At 47.8% G+C, this 20,631-nt stretch overlaps 1 protein-coding gene and 1 non-coding gene across 2 annotated transcripts in view; one reads left to right on the top strand and one right to left on the bottom strand.

Annotated features, from left to right (window-relative positions):
* Positions 1-4,403: 4,403 nt before the first annotated feature.
* On the bottom strand, positions 4,404-4,510 carry LOC130037919 (U6 spliceosomal RNA). Its single transcript, XR_008794506.1, has one exon. It is a non-coding gene; the product is annotated as a U6 spliceosomal RNA (small nuclear RNA).
* Positions 4,511-10,894: 6,384 nt separating this feature from the next.
* The window catches only part of SH3BP5 (SH3 domain binding protein 5), a 77,629-nt gene continuing 67,892 nt past the window's right edge, over positions 10,895-20,631 (top strand). The window contains exons 1-2 of the mRNA XM_056129852.1: positions 10,895-11,149; positions 12,941-13,003. Of these exons, the coding sequence (XP_055985827.1) occupies positions 10,970-11,149; positions 12,941-13,003 (243 nt within the window). The 5' untranslated portion in view covers positions 10,895-10,969. The remainder of the gene's footprint in view (positions 11,150-12,940; positions 13,004-20,631) is intronic.

The raw sequence follows: 20,631 nt of genomic DNA, 5'->3' as shown, positions 1-20,631 counted from the left end.
CAAACACGGATTGGCCGCATGCAAGGCAAATGCCCTACCCGCTGTGCTATTGCTCCAGCCCTCCAGCTAAGATACTTAGATCCAGCGAAGTATCTCATTAAAATACATAAGGAGGGGCTGGAGTGATAGCACAGCGGGTAGGGCATTTGCCTTGCATGCGGCCTGACCCGGGTTTGATTCCCAGGATCCCATATGGTCCCCCAAGCACATGGCCAGGAATAATTCCTGAGTGCATGAACCAGGAGTAACCCCTGTGCATTGCTGGGTGTGACCCAAAAAGCAAAAAAAAAAAATACATAAGGAACTCCTCATTTATAGATTTGTGATCCCATTCCTGGATTCAGTGGAACAGTATATAATTTAAGGATAGGTATGCCACAGTAACAACTAGGCCCAAGTGTTTAATGATAAAAACCAAAAGGATTTTATTTGTAGATCAGGATACTAAAATCATCAGGGGTGGTCCCCCCATCTTGCCACTTGGGGATTTAGAGTTACCCCACCTCACAGATCTGCCCAACTCCAGGTCTTCATTGCAGTCTGCCTGCAGCCACAAAAGGGGGAAAGAAAATAAGGAGCACACATGGGAAGGTTTTGAGAAATAATTCTGGAAAATGGGATATCCCTGCTAATCAAATTAGCCACAAAGACACATCAAGACAACTGGTAGGGAAGGAAATGTTTCCACAAGGGTTTAAAAATGAATGCACTGGACCACTAGTGGTCTCCATAAAAGATATTGTTATCATGACACTAAATGAATCACTTTTTTTGCCCCAAATTATTTTTATTTTTTAAAATTGATTTTTATTAAAAACATTGTGATTTACAAAGTTGTTCATTATTCATTTGTTTTAGTCATTTAGTGTTCCAACACCACCTGTGTGACCTTCTCTCCACCAACATCCCCAATTTCCCTCCCTTTCCCAACCTGCCCTCTATGGCACATAACATATTTACTTTATATTGCTTATTCCAATAAAACTTTAAGAACCAACACATGGAATGATCAGAAAATTAATCAGTAAGGGATAAATAGTGATAATTATATAATTTTGACCTATGTAAATGAGAAAACTAAAACCATTAAATACAATATAAAAGATGCCTATTCTCATTTACATATGTATATTTTCAACTCTGAATCTAAAGTATATTACATTAAATTTTATTTTATACTTGGATCTCATTATTTTAATAATCACATCTCACCTGTCATTAATAACACTTTTAAAGCAATTCTGTGTTAATGTATTTTGGAATTTACATGAAATAGGTTAAGCCTACATATGTAAAATTTCCCTGAAACTTTATATAAACACTGTGGTTTACAAAATTGCTCATGATGACTTATTACAGGCATTCAACATTCCAACTCCAATCCTACATCTTCCCTCTACCATTGTTTCCAATTTTCCCAGCCACCCCTTAAGCTCCCAGCCACCCCTTAAGCCTGCCTTCAGTGAATCACTACTAAACAACACATCCTCCTTTTAATTATTTATTTATTTATTTTTGCTTTTTGGGTCACACCTGGCGATGCACAGGGGTTGCTCCTGGCTCTGCACTCAGGAATTACTCCTGGCAGTCAGGGGACCATATGGGATTCTGGGAATCGAACCTCGGTCGGCAGCGTGCAAGGCAAACGCCCCACCTGCCGTGCTATTGCTCCAGCCCCAAACACATCCTCTTTTTAAAAAACCAAGGTTTTGATTCTGCTTGTTGGGGCCAAGTCTTCATTCGTTATTCTCTCTCTAGTTGTCAGGTTACAACCATATAGTGCACATGCAAGGCAAGTGGGATAAAAATGATGGCACAGTAAACTGTGAGTGTTGCGAAATGAGAAACATTTTGAGATTGAGAAAAATTTTGGGAAACTCTGTCATTATTTGCAAAGCTATTGACAAATTAGGAACTGACAGTGTTAGACCAGAAAAAAAAAGCTAGCTTTACTTAGGATTCAAGACTCTCAAATGAAAAGCCTGGACTCTAAAAGGGATAAGAGAGATCCTTGGGAGAATTAACTATTGCATAAAAAAGGATTTTCCCCTGATGGAAGGATGTTAGCACTCTGATGGTGGGTTTGGTGAGGTGGCTTTGCATTTCTAAGATATTAATCTTAACTCTATTATGATTCATGATGTCTAAATGAAAGAATTAAAACTAAGTAAATAGTAGATTTTTTCCAGAATAACAAACTTAATTTTGGGTTTGCTTTCTGGACTACACCTGGCAGAGCTTAGGGCTTACTCCTGGCTCTGTGCTCAGGATCACTCCTGGTGGGACTCAGAGATCAAACCTGGATCAGCTGCGTATAAGGTAAATGCCCTACTCACTTTACTATCACTCTGTCCCCAGACTGATAAGACTTATGGTCATGTAGTAAAACTCAGACCTTAATTGAAGAATTTTATGTATTTGGATTTTTTCAGAAACAAATATTCAAGGGGATGGGGAGATAGCCAAGTGGAAAGAGAACATGCACAACATCTTAGAGACTATGGCTTTGATCCTTTTACCATATTCCCCCTCCTCCTAAACCTCGGGTGTGGCTCCAGGGACCCCCAAGCATCTTGGAGCTGAGCCGAAGGCTGACCGGAACTGATAGGCCAAGCACCATTAGACTTGGTCAGGCCACCTGAAGCTTTGTTTGGTCTTATTATCAGAAAATGTCTTTGAGAGTTGCTCATTTTGTTGTTTTAATTGGGGGTGGGTAAGCCCCACTTGGTTATACTCAGGAGTCACTCCTAGGTTTGTACTCAGAGGTCACTCCCAGCAATGCTTAGGAGGCCAATGATCAAACTGGTCAGCCACATACAAGACAAGTGCCTTTACTCCTGGGCTATCTCTCCAGTCCAACAACTGATCACTTTTGCTGTTGGTCTGCTAAGAATGAGCTGCTTGTAGTATTCTTCCTTGGCTTTCGCTCCAAGGTCCAACTTCTTAAAAATTTAGGGGTGCCCTGGCTTTGTCTTGATCCATTTTCCTTTAGAGTCTCTTTCCAATCAGTTCTTTGACTTTAAACTGCCCCTATATGCAGTGAGTGGCTCTCTCATATCTATAGTCAACTGGACATCTCCACTTGAGTATTTCATAGTCTCTCAGACTCAGGGGTCAAAGACACACATTTGGATTTCAAGCCCATTCCCCAGATCTTCTCTGCTTCTCTCTGCGAATGGCACCACCATCCTTCCATTTCTCCAGTCAAAATTTTGAGTTATTCTTTTTATTTTTTAATTGAATCACCATGAGATAGAGGATTACAAAATTTTTCATGATAGCATTTCAGTCACACAATGTTCCAACTCCCGTCCCTCCACCAGTGTAATTTTCCAGCACCAGTGTTCTCAGTTTCCCTCCCACCTCTTTAAACTATCTCCCACCCCAGACTACCTCTATGGCAGATACCTCTTTCAATCTCTCTCTCTCTCTTTCTCTCTCTCATTTTAGGCATTATGGTTTGCAATACAGATGTTGAAAGGTCATCATCTATATCCCTTTACCTGCTTTCAACACTCAATTCTTGTCCAGAATAATCACTTCCAACTAGTATCGTCATAATGGACCCTCCTCTATCTTAACTACCCTCTATCTCCCACACCATTAACCAACCATTGACAGGTCCTCCTGGCCCTTAATTTTGAGCCATTCTTGATACTGCTGACTTTGCCCATCCCACAACTCTTGGAATAACAAGTTTTGTGGGGCCTCCCCTTCAAATGATACCCTGAATCTACTCCACCCGGCACCTTCACTCACACTTAGCTCAGGTGGCCACATGTGTCCTTGGGGCCCATGTAATAGCGTCCATCTGGCATTCCCACTCTCTCTCTAGCCATCTTGGTGACCCCACTCTACAGCATGGCCACCGCCATCTTTGGTGGTGTCTGTCCTCAAAGGAAAGCCTCACCTCATCTGACTCACCCATCCTCCTCACTCTCAGGCCACCTCATGGTGGGGTGGGGTCCTGCGGCCCCTCCTTAGAGTCTCTTATATCTGGATCCTTCTTTCCTCCAGAGCACTTTGCTCTCTCTGATACCTCCTCATTATCTGTCATATCCAAAGGACATTTTCTCTTTCAGTCCCCTTCCTTCAGCCATCTTTACTTGGTTACTATGCTTATCCCCTCATAGTGACCATCGTTATCACTCACTGCAACTGTTCCATTTATTTTTAATTCCCCCCTGTCTTTTTTTTAGAGACAATAACCCCTCGGTAAGGGCAGGGATTGTGTCTAACTCCTTCATGGCTGTATCTTCATTAAATAGATTGCAAAATAGATGCTCGGTGAACCTGTTCGTTTCTTAAAAAAAGAAAAGAAAAAAATAATTTTGATAGTCTCAAGTTTTATTCTGCAGGCTAAGTCCCCTCAAAGGCCTTTCCCGTTTTTTTTTTTTTAATTTTTAAATAGGGAACACTTCGTGAATTTGCATGTCATCCCTGCACAGGGGTCATGCTAATCTTCTCTGTATTGTTCCAATTTTAGTATATGTGCTGCCGAAGCGAGCACCCTTTTTTCCCATTTTTAATATTAAAGGTTGGTTTCCTTGATAAGTGAATTCATTTAAGTCACCTTTTCCTGTAGCGATTATCTTTGAACAATGAAGAGCTCCTGTGTGGCGCACTTCCTTCCTTGACTGGACAAATAAACACAAGGTCTAAGGAAGCCAGGGCAGGGCTGACATGATTTGTTCTTGGTGGAGCCCAGCTGGGTCACTGTGATCGATTATTTTCCTTCCCAGAGGCACAGAAATGCCCTTTCGTCTATGAAATTTATCCAGAGTTGCATGCTAGGATCAGTGGCCTGTAGTAATGGAACTTCTTCTTTTTACTGGGACATTTTAAAAAATTTTTTAATTTAATTTAATTTTATTTTATTTAATTTTTATTAGTGAAACACCATGAGGTACAGTTATAGACTTATAAATTTCTGTGCTTGGGTTTCAGTTATGCAATGATCAAGTGCCCATCCCTCCACCAGTGCCCATCCTCCACCACCGCGGGTCCCAGCATCCCTCCCCCCCATCCCCCTGTTCCCCCCCCCCCCCCCCCCGTCCCACCCTGCCTCTGTGGCAGGGCATTCCCCCTTGTTCTCTCTCTCTTCTTTTGGATACTGTGTTTTGCAAGAGAGGCATTGAGTGGCAATCATGTTTGGTCTATAGACTACTTTTAGCATGCTTCTCCCACCCTGGGAGGGTCCTCACAACACCCTTTATTGGTGCTCTCTTCTCTATCTGAGCTTCCTTTTCACCTAGCACGTGTGGCTGGCCTTCAAGTCATGTAGCAAAATTTCTGGTACTAATCTTAGCCATTCCTGGGTGTTAGTCTCACGTTTTGTTGCTTTATGTTCCCCAGATGAATGCAATCTTTCTGTGTCTATCCCGCTCTTTCTGACTCATTTCGCTTAACATGATATTTTCCACTTGTATGTAAATTTCATAACTTCATCTTTTCTAACAGCTACATAGTACTCCATTGTGTAAATGTACCAAAGTTTCTTTAACCAGTCATCTGTTCTCGGGCACTCAGGTTTTTTCCAGATTCTGGCTATTGTAAAGAGTGCTGCAATGAACAAACAACTGCAGATGTCACTTCGACTATACTTTTTTGCCTCTCTGGGATATATTCCCAGGAGTGCTATTGCTGGGTCAAATGGGAGATCAAATTCTAATTTTTTGAGAATCGTCCATACTGTTTTCCAAAAGGGTTGGACCAGCCGGCATTCCCACCAGCAGTGAAGGAGGGTCCCTTTCTCGCCACATCCCTGCCAGCACCGGTTGCTTTTGTTCTTGTGGATGTGGGTACTGGGACATTTTTAATGTCTCTAGGATTCCAGAATCATCTTATTTTTTAAAATTTTATTTTATTTTTATAAAGTTGTTCGATTCGTCCACCCCTCTCAGAGAGCCCAGCAAGCTACTGAGAGTATCTCGCCCGCATGGCAAAGCCTGGCAAGCTACCCGTGACGTATTCAATATGCCAAACACAGTAACAACAAGTCTCACAATGGAGACGTTACTGGACCCGCTCGAGCAAATCGACGAACAACGGGAGGACAGTGATAGTGACAGTGACAGTGACAGTTTACGATGATATATTACATTAAATATTCCAACTCCAAATCATGTAAGGTCAGAGTTGACTTGAGGATGGGAGATGAAGGGGCTGGAGAAACAGTGCAGGGGATAAGGTGCTTGTCTTACAAGTGGTTCAACCTGGCACCACATGATTCCCGGAGCACTGCAGGGAAGGACGCTCCCCGCCCTCCACTATCTCCCATTTCAACAAAGAGCCTAGAGTTTGTCCCCCAGAACTAGTAGGTGTGGCAACAAAACAAAACACAAAATAGGTGTGTGTGTGGGGGGGGAGTTGCAGGAAGATAGCTCAAAGAGAGCAGGTTTTGCATGCAGAAGACCCAGTATGAGCTCTGGCACTGCATGGTCCCCTGAGCATTAACAGGCAAACTTGGAGCAATGAGCTGGGAGTAGCCCCCAAGCCCCAGATGGTGCTTACCTCCTCTCATAATACTTCCCCCACTCCCACCCCCACCATGGGTGACTGTTCTCAGGGGGACCTGACTTATTAAAAGGGACTGGACTCATCTTGAAGATGAGACTGAGAGGTGAACTTTTCTGCTGCTGGCCTTGATGATGGAAGTGGCCATGTGGTAAGTAAGGTGGACAGGCGGACAGGCTACCAGTGGCTAAGATTGGTCTCTGACTAGCAGGCTAGGGAACAGGAAACGGAGCCTTACAAACACAGGGAAAGGAATTTAGCTAGTTACCTGATGAGCTTGGGAGGCTTGGGAGGTTCTCAGAGCCTCAGGAAAGAAATGCAGACTGAATGCAGGTCCACGCCCTGATCTGAGACCCTGAGAACCTGGTCACGCTGGGTTTGGGTGTCAGAGTTTCAGAGGTGGAAGATAGTGAGTTAGGGTTGCTTGTTTGTTTGTTTTTCTTTAGTTTTTGGTCCACACCCGGCAATGCTCAGGGGTAACTTCTAGCTCTAAGCTCAGAAATCAGTCCTGCTGTGCCTTGGGGGACCATATGGGGATGTCAGTCATGTGCAAAGGCAAGCACCCTGCCCTCTATCCTTTCTCTCCAGCCCCCATGGATTGCTCAAACCATGTGGGATGCCAGGGATCAAACCCATGTCATGAAATTTGTGATAATTTGTTGCATTCCCGTAAGAAATTGCCTTGCACGCAGCCAACATGGCCGACCCGAGTTCGATTCCTCCGCCCCTCTTGGAGAGCCCGGCAAGCTACCGAGAGTATCTCGCCCGCACGCCACAGCCTGGCAAGCTCCCCGTGACATATTCGATATGCCAAACACAGTAACAACAGTCTCCAATGGAGACGTTACTGGTCAATGGGAGGGCCTTTACTTTACTTTATACATTGTTTATTTATTTTAAAATTCTAAATACAGAGCAATCATAAATACCCCCATATTATAAGATACAAAAACATTACCAAAAGATTAAAATTTCCTTTTATGGTCCCCTCTTCCCATCATAGTCCATCTTATATCTCTTCTTGCTCCCCCTTTTTTTTGCAGAAGTAGCCACTCTCTGTCAGTTATCTCCTTCCTTCGAGATCTTTTTCAATGCATTTGTGTACATAGCTATCCTGACATCATCACAGTGGTTTTGATAGCACCGGTTTTGATAGCTGATATATTTTGTGTTTGTACACTAGTATATCGTGTGTGTGTGTGTGTGTGTGTGTGTGTGTGTATGTGCATGCGCACCAAAAGAAGACAGAAGATATAGAGAAATGTTTAAGTTTATTTTTCTCAATTTCACTTTAGGAAAGCACTTGAGATTTATCCTTTAACTGGTCCTAGTTTCTCTGAAAATAAGAAAAAAGTCTGAACTGATATCTGAGAGCATTTTCTTCATGTCACACGTATCCTTCGAACCACTCTTGCTCTTGGATCAAAGTTAATACAGTGAAGTCTTTTTTGAAAAAATTTTGGTTTTTTTTATTTTTTAAATTATGGTATCATAGTTTATAATAGTGCTGAAACCATTATAGTTGGTTGCAGAGTACTACACCAATCTCTCTCACCAGTGTTTCAAGATCCCTTGTAGTGGAAAATGTTTTATCCCATGGACTCCCAGCCCTCATTCTATTGATCAAGTCTCACGATTTGTTTTTATTCACTTAATCACTTAATCACTTAACTTCCCGTTAGTTGTCGATTTGCTCGAGCGGGCGCCAGTAATGTCTCCATTTGTCCCTGTCGCGTGCTAGTGTAGCCCAATGGCATCTCTTCGCTCCGGGAACATGAAGGGCCTCAAACCGATCGTTCATGATCTTGACGAAGAAGTCTGGCCATCTGGAAGGTGGGCGGCCACGCGGTCTTTTGACATCCCGTGGAATCCAGTCGGTAACAGCTCTAGTCCAGCGGTCGTCTTTAAATCTCATTACGTGACCAGCCCATCTGATTTTCGACACCTTGGCATATGAGACAGCGTCCCTGATTCTTGATCGTCGATGGATGTCAGAACTCTGGATTCTCTCTCTCATTTGAGTGAAACGTGATATTCCAAGCATAGCTCTTTCTATTCTTCTTTGGGAGACCTGAATAGCGTTCTCAGCTCATTGTTTTTATTATGATAGTTTAATGCCTTTGTGTGTGTGTGTGTTGGGGGGGTAGATTATGTGAGGCAAATGATCTGCTATTTATCTTTTTCTTTCTGACTATTCTCTTAGTATTAGCATGACACAATTCAATTCCATACAAGTTGCAGCAAATTGTAAATCCTTTTTCTCAGTGCCCAATAGTAGTCCATTGTGAATTTATACATAAATTATTTGAGTACTAAAAATTTGGGTATTTTGGTTGCTTCCAGGTCTTGGCTTTTGTAAATAATGGTGCAATGAACATAGATGTACATACATGTGTATTTTAGAAACAATGTTTTGTGTTCTTGGGGTAGATTCTCAAGAATAGAATCGCACGGTCGTATAGAAATTCTATTCACAATGTTTTGAGAAGTCTCTAAAGTGTTTTCCAGAGAGGCTGAACCATACAACAAGCCCCATTAACAGTGAATAAGGATTTTTCACCACATCCCTGCCAACACTTACTCTTTCTGGTCTTTTTCATACAGACCATTTTTGCTCGTGTAAGGTTCATTGACATTCGTAGATGAGATTCGTATGGACAGACACACCCGGAGATGCTCAGGGTTTGCTTTTGGCTCTGCACTCAGGAATCACTTCTGTCCGACTCGGGGGACCATGTGGGATGCCAGGGATCAAACCCATGTCAGTTGTGTGCAAGGCAAGGGCCCTACTCGCTGTACTATCTCCTCCCTTGCAGAGTCTTTAGAGTCTGCTGTTTAGCATGGTGAGCACAAATTTCCCAGCTTTTAGAGTCAAGACTTCGGATCTTCATTTCCAACCTCTGCCATTTATTCATAGATATGATAAACCTGCTCTGCTTCAGGCTCCATTCAAAGCCACAAGGGAAACCTGGGTAGCTCCTCAGTCTCTAAGTGACCTTTAATGTCTCCTTGTCCCTGCTTTCAACAGGAAATGAAAGATCAGCATGCCTTTAGCAAGGAGCTATGGAACAGCTCTCCAAGAGCTGCAGGTGCTGTCTTGATAGATTTGCTTGTTTTGTTATTTTGGGCCACAGCCAATGGTGCTCAGGATCATTCCTGGCAGTGCTCAGGGGGTCACACATAGTACCAGGGATGGAACCCTGGACAGTTGCATGCAAGGTAAGTAAGTGCCTTAGCCGTTGTACTTTCTGACTATTCACTTAGCCTGACATGATCCAATTCCACCTACGTTCTGCATTTTCACAGTGAAGGAGCATGTGTGGTCAGTGATGACTTGCTGGCCTACTTCACCAAGGCCTTCTGCCCTTGACCTGACATCACAGTGGCCCTGTGACCCTGATATTTCCCCTCCCAGGCCTGCCCTTTCTTTCTGCGGCCTTTTGTGATATGGAGTGGACCTGGCCAGCTCTGGCTCCCTCCGTGTTGGGGAAACCCCAAGGGTTTATCCATCTTTAGGTTGCAGTATGCTGTATAGGGGTGACGCCAGCCACCTCCTCCCTGGGAAGGCGTGTCCACCACCACACCGTCCTCCATGCCCCGCTCCTCCCATCCTGCCGATTCAGGTAGGACCAAACTCCAGTGCGAAATTGGTGTGTGTGTATGTGTTGGGGGCGGGGGAGGGGTTCTTCCAGGCCAGTGCTCTGCCCAGGCCAGAAATCCTCTCTTTGCACGCAGGGCCAGGCCCTAGCTCCCTTATAGCTCTGCTGTTTCTCTTTGAGCACGTTTCAATTCCCTTTTCTGGGGCGGGGTGTGTGTGGGGGGGTGGGTGGGGAGTGGGGAACACATCTTCAAGCTGATTCAATTCTCCCAAGGCTCAGCGTGGGAGACACGTGCCTGGAACAGGGGATGGGGGGGCTCGAGTCTTAAAAGTAAACCAGGGTCCTAGAGAGTGCGGGTTTTGGGATGAGGCGATCAACCAGGAGTGCAAACACCCCCAAACTTTCCTGCCAGGCCCTCCCCCAAGATATCGGGGTGGAGGGATGCAGGCGGTGGGGTAATAAGGTGGGATCAAGGCTGTCCCAGGGTTGTTGGAAGGGGGTGGTTCTTGCTCGGTCGGAGCCGCGGAGCTCCGAGATGGGCAGGGAGCGCCGGCGGCCGCCGTGCGGGCTCGGAGAGGGGGTCGCGCGGCGGTTTTTGTGACGGCGCCCGGCGCGCGGGGTGGCTGGGGGTGGCCCGGCGGCCGGGGGCGGAGCGCGCGGGCGGGTGCGCTGACGGCGGCGGCAGAGAGGGGGCGGCCGCGCCCATTCGCTGCGCTCCGCCTGGGCCGCACGCTCGGCGCCTGCCGGCTTCCCCGGGCGTCGCGGCCGCCGCGAGCCCCTGCCGACGCCCCCCGCGCCCGCGCTCCGCGCCCCGCGCCCCGCGCCCCCGCGCCCCCGCGCCCGCGCCCTTCCGCATGGACGCGGCGCCGAAGCGCAGCTGCTCCGAGGAGCCGGCCGAGCTGCTGCCGTCGGCCCAGGACCTGGAGGAGGTGGAGGACGAGGAGGAGGAGGAGGACGGGGAGGAGGAGGAGGAGGACGAGGAGGGGATGGAGCCCGGGCTGGAGGAGGAGGAAGAGGTGGACCCCCGGATCCAGGTGAGGGTGCTGGGGAGGGGGCGTCCGGTCGTTAAGCGGCTTCGCGCGGGCTGCCGCGGGGTGGGCGTCTGCACCCCCCTCCCCAAGGCAGTGCCTATGACCGGAGTGGAGTCTGGGGGCCACGGAGGGGCCCTCCACCCCCCGGCGGGAAGGGAGGCTCCCAAGACCCCCGGATTCTCCCTACCCCAGCCTGCAGCGGCTGCAGAGCCCGCGTGGATGCGGCCTGATCATCCGATGGGAGTCCCCCCGCGGGGCCCAGGCGGGAGCCGAGGGGTCGCGGCGTGCCCAGCGCGGTGGCGGTTGTGCAACAAAGAGAAACCCGGGGGGTGGGTCGGGGAGGCCGGGGGCGCCACGCGGGTCTGGGGTCCCCCGGATCAGGCCGGCTGGCTCCGGAGGACGGGCCCCCGGCTGCCCGCTGGGGCGCCTGGTACAGCGGCGGGGGGCGTTGCCCGGGGCTGCGGCGTGGGTTGGCACCGCTGCCCCGGCCTGCTCAGCCCTCCCGCACCTGGCAGAGGTGCCGGCCCAGGGCCGTCCTCGCCTCCCATTTATTGTTAAGAAACGGAAGGTTTGATTGTCATCCAAGCGCCCTCCATCCTTCGCTTGGCCTTTGCCTGGCGTTAAGACACCGCTTTTTTTTTTTCTAAATAGGAGGTCGGGTGAACGGAAATCGGGACCCCTGCTCCAGCCTAGGTGGCGAGGGGCCAGATTTTATTATTATTATTATTATTATTATTATTATTATTATTATTGCCTCCATTTCTAAGGGACACGATTAAAAAACAATTTCTAAGCCAAGATCTCCGAATGACAGCTTCACCGTCTCACCCTTCTAAGCCCAAAAGCAGAGCAAAGCTCTCGTTTCTCAGGACCCCTCTATACCCTTTCCATAAATCACTGGCGGGGGTCGGGGGGAAGAAACGTTGCTTTTAAACACGATCCGCAATTCTGGAGCGCTAATCGGGTTTGCAGTGCACGGATCAATTAAAAACTCATTTAAGTCAGCGGTAGGAGTTGAAATGAATTGTTTTTGTCAGATTAGCAAGATAAGGATCAGGTGGGAAAACCTTTGCATTGGGAATGATTTCTATTAATTCAAATCATTGGATTATGTTCTTGGATCAGAATTCTGTTAACAAGATCCTTTGTCTGCGTTAACTTCATGTTGGGTGCTTTTCACAAAATGCCAGTTTGTGAGTTTTCGTTTAAAAGCTCTGAATGAAAGCTTTTTGTTTGTTTTAAAGAACAAAACAAAACAGGCGGTTGAATAATTGACAATCTGATATTTTCAACTCCTTATAGAGAATATTCAACCAATAAATTAATCCCAGCATTCTCTCTGCTCTTGATTTAAATGATTTTTCTGGGTTTTTACTTGTAGCTTGGCCTTGCTTATTATCTTGTATTGTCTCTTCTGCAATGTTCTTGCCCAGGGCAGAGCTACAAGGTGGTTTTGACTTGGCCCTCCAAAGCCATTTAAATAGGTGGGTTTACCTGCAGGCACATACCTGGAGTAAATATTTGACATTCTAAGAAAAATTCCTGGAACCTTGCAACCTTTTCAAAAGGGATCCCATGAGAAGAAAAGGATTTCAGAAAATGCTGATGCAGATTTGCTCTTTCAGCCAAGGTCCAATTATTTATTTCCCTTGAGAATTAATACCTACCTGTCCCTCTTCTGATGATTTGTGCTAGAGTAATTTTTCAGGTCAAGGACTGAGTCATGCTGGAAACAAAGGACCAATTCCTTATACATTTTTTTGTTTGTTTATTCCTTGCTCTTTTCTTCCTTAGGGAGAACTGGAGAAGTTAAATCAATCCACAGATGATATCAACCGACGGGAGACTGAACTTGAGGTATGGAGTGCTGGGTCCCTGTTCTTGGTGAAGGGGTTACATGGCTGCTGACTCAGGGCCGCTTGACTTGTTTGTAGGTTGTGTTATCTGGAGGGCGAGCGCTGACGTCTTCTCTTTGGAGTTGAGCAACAGTCACTCTTGACAGGATAAAATATGCCACCGGGCCCAGCCTGTGGGAGAAACACATATGGATCCAATTTCACATGGTTTTTATCATAGAAGCTCCTTGGGGGCCAAGACCAAGGGTACTGTAGAACGTTGGCCGAACTGGGTTCTAAAGCAAATGTGTCTTTGGACAAACTGTGAGCACTGATGGGGGGAATGAGCCGAAGCTTTTACAGGGAAACTTGTGGACAAGCTCACAAAGCCTCTTAAGCCTCTTAAGAGCAACTTAGGTTAGTTTCTTCTATTTGCGCTTGGAAACATTGTGTGTTCTCTCAAATTCATACCTCTTTTGCCTGTCCTTCTAATAATTTATCCCATTTTCACTTCTCTGCTCATTTCTTTGTCTGCTGGAGTATAAGAATATAATTATCTTAATGGTAACTAAAAGCTGTTTAGACTGGGCCGGGCTTTCCTGCTGGGAGAAATCTTGGAAGACTGGAACTTGATTTGAATTTCATGAGCGTCCTCCAACCTGTATGTAAACGGATTAGCATTCGTCACAGCTACTGATGAGTCTCGTGCCTTTTCAGAAGGGGTTGGTTGTGCCATCCATCGGCAAATTTGAACACCTTCTCCACCCCCAGCTTCCAACATGTCAATACGTCTGAGAGCCTGTGAATCACTGTGGAGAGCTGAAGGGATGCTGGGAGGGAGCTGCTGGGAGGTCCTGTGGGAGATCAGCTGAAGGGGCAGCAAACACCTGGTCCAAAAGAGTGAGGGTTTGGGCAGCAGGAATGTAATTCACTAGAAGTTCCCTGGCAGTCTTGCCTTTCCCTTGCCTTCCTTCCTTTCCTTCTTCCCTCCCTCTCTTCCCTTTACATTTTGGACAGCAGGATGGGGAGCTGGAAACTCACCTGGCTCTCCATGTCACTTGAACCCTGAGATACCCAACCTCCTCTGCCTGCCTGCCTCCCTCCTTTCCTACCTTCCTTCCCACCAGTGATCGAACCCAGGGCCTTATACATGGCAAGGCAATTGCTCCATCCTGGCCCCTATAGACAGCCTTGCCTTCTGACTGCATGGCTAGGTCCTGGAAGTACTGGCTCTAGATGTGGCAGTGGGGATTAAAAGCTTGTCACACTGAGCTGTGTGTGAAAGGTTATCCTGATCCTCGTATTCCGATGGTAGTTGACTATGAGCTCTGCTCTTTCCCTCCAGGTGAGATAAAATCTGCATGTTTGTTGAGTTTTGTTTTATTTCTTTTTTTACATTAAGCACCAAGGTCAGAACACTCCATTTCCTATGAGTCTTCAAATTTACCAAGGTTTTTTTTAAAAAAATTTTTTTATAAGCCTTAATACCTGCTATCCTGTTACAGTGGCGCAGAGAGACAGAGAGAGAGAGAGAGAGAGAGAGAGAGAGAGAGAATGAGAAGAGTGAGTGAGAGTGAGAGAGTATGTATATAAGAGCGTGTGTGTATGTGTGAGAGAGAGAGAGAGAGAAAGAATGAGAAGAGTGAGTGTGTGAGAGTGTGTATATGAGAGCGTGTGTGTGTGTGTAAGAGAGAGAGAGCAAAAGAGCGAGCACAGGTTCAGGAGAAAGCACAGCTTTTGCCTGAGAGAAGTTGGGGGAGATGGGAAAGCGGAAGTTGAGATGTTGGTGATTCTCAAGGTGAAGTTTGCCATAGCATTTAAAAAGACTGAAATCCCACTTCTTCAGCCACAGTAGCCATTCTTCAGAGCTCAGTAGCCATGATTAGAGAATACTTTCATCCCTGTCGAAAATCCTACCATGACACCACAGGCCAGGAAGATGGGCAGAGGGGGTTGGGCATCGCAGGGCTCAAATGACGTGGAGAGCCAGATGAGTTTCCAGCTCCCCTATCCTACCATCCAAAATGTAAATAAATATGTTTGAAAATGGTCATTTTGGAGGTAGAGGATTCATTCAACAAATATTTGCATCCTTGTGTGCTATCAGGCTCTAGGTAAGAGGGTCCTTCATCTTAGCCCTCACAGTTTACTTTCAGAAGTCAAAATGGATCTGTTCAGCTCTTTTTACCTTCATTTCCAAATCTCTCTGAGAATGCCCTCAGGAATTTGTGTGTCACAGGAAGCCACTGGACAGGTGTTTCCTGCCTTGCTCTGGCCCGTGCCCGGTAGCACTGAGAAGAGGCAGTCAGAACTGGCTTGCACGTCAGGCTGACCTTTCCTTGCAACTCGAGCCACAGCGGGTGCATAGGAGTGCAGCGGGAACGCCATAGGTCACTGACGCTGGCCTGCTGGCCGTTACAAAATGTGGAAAGAAAACAGCTGGGATTAATTATAGTATATGGCCTCCATCTCCCAGATATCTAAAACAACATCATTTCAACATGGAATCAGTGTTCCACATACAAACTCATGAGCTGTTTTTACATATGTTCTTGTACTAAATCTTTCAAACCGTGTGCCTGTTTTACACCTCAGCCTTAGATCTGTTTGCTTCTAGGGGTAGCCCAGAGATTTCTGGGTGCTTCTCACCAGATAGACTATTGCAGCTCTCTGGGTGCTTGTTGCACTGTGGGTACAGGGATCAGAGGGTGGTGTGTGTGTGTGTGTGTGTGTGTGTCTGTGTGTGTCTGTGTCTGTGTCTGTGTCCATCCATGGTGGCCTTCAATCAATGCTGGCCAACATGACCTTGCGTCTGGGACTCTGGTGACCATTCCAGAGGCGGGCAGAGGCCTGGCCCTTAGGGAGTTCATGATGGAGCAGAGGATGAGAAGAGGGAAAGATAATGACCAATTGGAGGGACTTTACCAGCTACAACAAGAGCCGTGTGACAGCTCCTGAGAGCCCCCTGACAGGCCTGGGAGAGGAGTCTTAAGAGGAGCGTGGGCTCAGGTCTGCAAGGGGCGAAAGCAGCCAATGGAGTGATGGTGGGGCCCTGAGGAGCGGTGGGACAGGAAAGCCATTTCAACATCTGGTTAGTGATGGTGGTGTTTGAGGTAGCTGTTTCCTCTGCAGCAGCGGTGACTGTCACGGGGCAATTGTTGGGCCCAAACCCTGTTTTCCGGTTCCTCTAGCCCTACATCTACTTCCTTTTAGCGTCTGGTCCTCCTGCCTTAGCCAGTGCATCCATCCAGATGTGTTTTAGGCATTTTTGTTCATGCACACCTTGAATACCCATTGTTGGATTTGCACGGGGCCCTTGAATCTGCTCAGATGAGTTTCTCTCCTGGCCCATGGCATGAAGGGCATCCAACAGCAGCACAGTCCTCAGAAGGCCATTTCTCCCCTGCCCGCTCCCCCACCCACTGCCTCCAAGCTTTCTACTTTAAAAAGAATTTTTTTAAAATTGAGATTAGGAGTCAATTTATTATAGGAAATTCACTTAAACACCCGACCTGCAGATTGCAAAACACTGGCCCTGAGTGGATGCGGGACAGGGACTCTGTACGGAACCGCGAGAGAGGGGCAGGTGTCCTTGCTCGCCTATAGGTGATCTACGTATGTATACATGTGTGTGTAGTGTGTGTTCTCAGCTACATATGCATACATGTGTGTACTGTGCATTCTCAGCTACATGTGTATACGTGTGTGTACTTTGTGTTCTCAGCTCTGTATGTAGACATGTGTATACTATGTGTTCTCAGCTACATATCTATACATGTGTGTACTTAATGCTCTCAGCTACATATATATACGTGTGTGTACTTTGTGTTCTCAGCTCTTTATGTAGACGTGTGTACTGTGTGTTCTCAGCTACATATGTATGCATGTCTGTGTACTGTGTGTTCTCAGTCTCTGGTGGGTCCCCGCTCCATGCCCCCAGGTCTCCATGTTGACTCAATACTGAAGATTGACAGGATATCCTTCTGGGGCTTCTGGGGGAGGAGGATTTTGTGGGGTGCTTTTCCTTTCCAGATGGGGAGCCCAGGTCCACTCCTGATTTGGTCAGAGGCCAGATAAACTGTCTGCTGAGTGCGCTTGCTGGTGGCCCCTAAGCTCTCCCATTGAAATGGACCAAGGCAGCAGAGGCCGTGCTGTAGGCCTGGGCTTCAGCTTTAGTTCCCTTCCTGGTCTGGCCTGTTGGAGTCGGAAGTTCCCAGAAGGCCCCTGGCTGCTGGCCACCAGGCATGTCATCATTTGGCTCGCTGCCGCCTCCTGCCACCCATCCGTGCCTCTGGCCTGAGCTGACAGTGTCTGGTCCCTTTGCCCTCTTAATTTCCCTTCCAGCCTACTCACTCTGCCCAAGGGGGTCCCTGGAGACAGGTGAATTGCCCCGCACTCAGTTTTCATTAGTGCTGGTGCATTTTTGAGCACCTACTGTGTGCTGAGGACAGTTTTAGAGGGTAGAGAGAGTGGACAGGGAGCCCCCTAAGGTTTGTCTTAAGGATAGGGAGGAAATGCAACAAGCAGTGAAAACACGAGTGGGGCAGAGGGGAGGTAGTTTAGCTGGCACCTGAGTTCAAACCCTGGCCTCTTTATCCCCAACCCAGCACAGAGGGGGGTAACCATGTTGTTCCCAGCACCTTAGAGCCTCACATTAAACCCTGAGGTCCCTATTGGACAGCACTGCCAGCTTGGGACACCCTGTCTCTCACCCTGCCACACACACACATATACACCCAGGCTGGAGAGAAAAACAGAGTAGGCAGGGGTCTGGACAGTGTGGATATTTGGGGGTGGGTTTGGGGAGGGGAACTGCTACATAGTATAAAACCCTGAGAGCATGGCTGAAAACAGTGCCGCACGCATGAGAGGAAAGAACATTCCAGACAGAGGGAATAGCCAGTGTGAAGGTCAGAGCAGGAAGAGAACCAGCAGGGGGTGACTGAGGGTGGGTGGGGAGATGGGGCTGGGGACCATTCGTGGCAGGGTCCACAGGTGAATGGCAGATGGACTTTTCACATACACAGTGTTGGCGCTGTCATTTCCTGAGCGTTGACTAGAACTGGACACGGCGCAGAATTTCTGAATATCAGTGCAATCAGGGTTTGCAGTGTTCCGTGCTAGTGGTTTTTATTTTACCTTGACGTGTGTTGCTGTCATCGTTTCCTGGCTTGTCTAGGGCACAAAACGGTCAAAGGAAGGATGGACAGAACAGAGTCTTGTTCCCCACACAGTTTTTCTAGCTCCAGACAGTACACAGCCGGATCACTTTCTGTCTGTCCTTCCCCATGCAGGGTAGAAGCAGGGAACTGTGACTAGTCCTGCTCATTGCCTCCCTGCTTGGGGGGTGGAGGGCTTCTGAGCCACTTGGAAAAAGCCCTTGATTCTGGACATCTGTGTTCCCCGTGTTTGCAGCAAGCCTCCCCCTGGAGTCTGCCTAATCTTCTTCCTGCCAGAAACCAGGGAACATTTCCCCTTTGGGAGGTGGGGTGGGAGGGAAAATTTCGAGTTAGGAAACTTGGGGGTGAATTGAAAGCAGCTCTTTTTAATGAATTAGTGCCCCAAGCCAGGGAGAGGAAACTTCTTTTCTGACAGGTCAGACTTATCTTCTAGCACTTTTTCCCTTCAAGACCTATGTGAGTGTGAGCCGGTGTGGTGGTTGTGTATCTCTGTGTGGCATGAGTGTGAGCGTGCTGGGCCCTCAAAACTGCAGTTGTGTGTGTGTGTGGTTGTCTTGGGTTTCTCTTTGGGCCCGAAATGGCAGTGCTCAGGGCTTTCCCTTCACTCTGAGCTCTGGCATCATTCCTGATAGTGCTTGCGGGGGGCGGGGGGGAGGGTTCGTATGCAGTGCTGGGGTTCCAACCAGGGTCAGCTGCTTGCAAGACAAGAGCCTTAGCCCTGTGCTCTTTCTGGTCTGTTGATTGTGTTTTGAAGGAAGTGCTCAGGAATGTTTGAAGTGCCCTGCAGAGAGGTGGGGAAAGCCAGGAAAGCTTGCGCCCAGTTCCCTTCCTGGCCAGGAGAGGCCCTTATCTCTCAGGCCCCAGGTAAGATCAGGTTCCAGTAGCCTTTGGACTGGAGAGGAATCATGTGACCCCCCCCACCCCCCCACCCCCGTCTGCCCACCCCCTTCCCCCAATCCTTCCCCTCCTGTGTGGGTGCTCAGCAAAATCTCAGACTCAGTCCCTGCCTTCCTAGATTGGAGGCCTGCTGTCAGGGAGTCAGTTTTGGGGAGCCAGAGTGGGGGTGATGGGATGGGGGCAAGTCTTTAGGGAGGGGCAGTTCAGAGCCTCACAGTGGAGGGGGAGAGCTAGCCCCACAGATGGCACCAGCGACTGGAGCGGTGTTGGGGAGAGGGTTGATCCGGTGCTTTGGCCGTGACTGGTTGTAAAGTGAAGACACTTGAGGTCTCAGTGGTTCTGGGGGACCTGGGTGGGGGCTGATGCCCCTATAGCTCTGACCTGGAGTTGGACCATCAGAGTGGTTGGACTTCTGGGTTCCTGTCTCAGAGGTCTCTAACCCCATCCCAACACATTCTCTCTCTCTCTCTCTCTCTCTCTCTCTCTCTCTCTCTCTCTCTCTCCCCCTCCCTCCCTCCCTCCTTTCCTTCCCTGCCCCCCACTCTTTGCTCTGTCCCTTCCTTCTCCTCTCCCCCAGTAACTTTTTTTTAACTGAATCACCATGTGAGATACAGTTACAAAGCTTTCATGATTGAGTTTCAGTCATACAATGATTGAGCACCATTCCCTCTACCATTGTGCATTTTCCACCACCAATGTCCCCAGTATCCCTCCCGCTTCCACCCACTCCCACCCCATCCCACCCCCTGCCTCTGCGGCAGGCACCTTCCTTCTTACTCTCTCTCTACTTTTGGGCATCATGGTTTGCAATACAGTTAATCTCACAGTAACTTTTGACCCAGCAATTACATTTGTAAAATTTATCCTGAGGAGAGCCAGAGAGATAATACTGGAGTTAAGCACTTACCCTGCATGCAGTTAACCTAGGTTTGAGTTCTGGTACTGGGGCACTACCAGAAGTGCTCCCTGAGCACAGAGCCAGGAGTGAGCCCTGAGCATTGCCAGAGGTATGGTCCAGACAGCTGATTTTTTGGGGTATGTGTGTGGGGGGGTGCATACTTGATGGTGCTCAGGAGTTACTCCTGGCTCTGTGTCAGGGTTCACTCCTGGTGGCTCAGAGCACCATATGAAATACTGGGGATCAAACCTGAGTTGGCCATGTGCAAGGCAGGTGCCTTATCTGCTATACTATCTCTTGGGCTCCAAATGCAAGAAAAAAAAAATTTTATCCTGAGGGAATACTCAGATGCAGGGATACAGGTCAAGTGATATTCATCTCCGCATGGTTTCAATGCACGTACACTAGCATCAGATGCATCCATCGAGGACCTGATGGTACAAGCGCGAATGATCAAGTACGATATCATTGGTCTGACCGAGACAAGAAGGCACGAATCTCACCATGCCGTTTTCGACACTGGAGAAGAATTGTTCCTCGGAACATGCGATAAAAGAGGTGTTGGAGGTGTCGGTGTCCTTGTCAACACAAACTTGGCCAAGAGCATTGATTCATTCGAATGCCTAACAACCCGAATCAGACGTTTACATTTGAATAGATGTGGCTCACTCCTGC

The sequence above is a fragment of the Sorex fumeus genome, unplaced genomic scaffold, assembly GCF_029834395.1.
Source record: "Sorex fumeus unplaced genomic scaffold, SorFum_2.1 ptg000072l, whole genome shotgun sequence".
Taxonomy (NCBI): domain Eukaryota; kingdom Metazoa; phylum Chordata; class Mammalia; order Eulipotyphla; family Soricidae; genus Sorex; species Sorex fumeus.
Note: the sequence above shows the minus strand (reverse complement) of the source record. Positions and strands in the feature narration are given on the sequence as shown.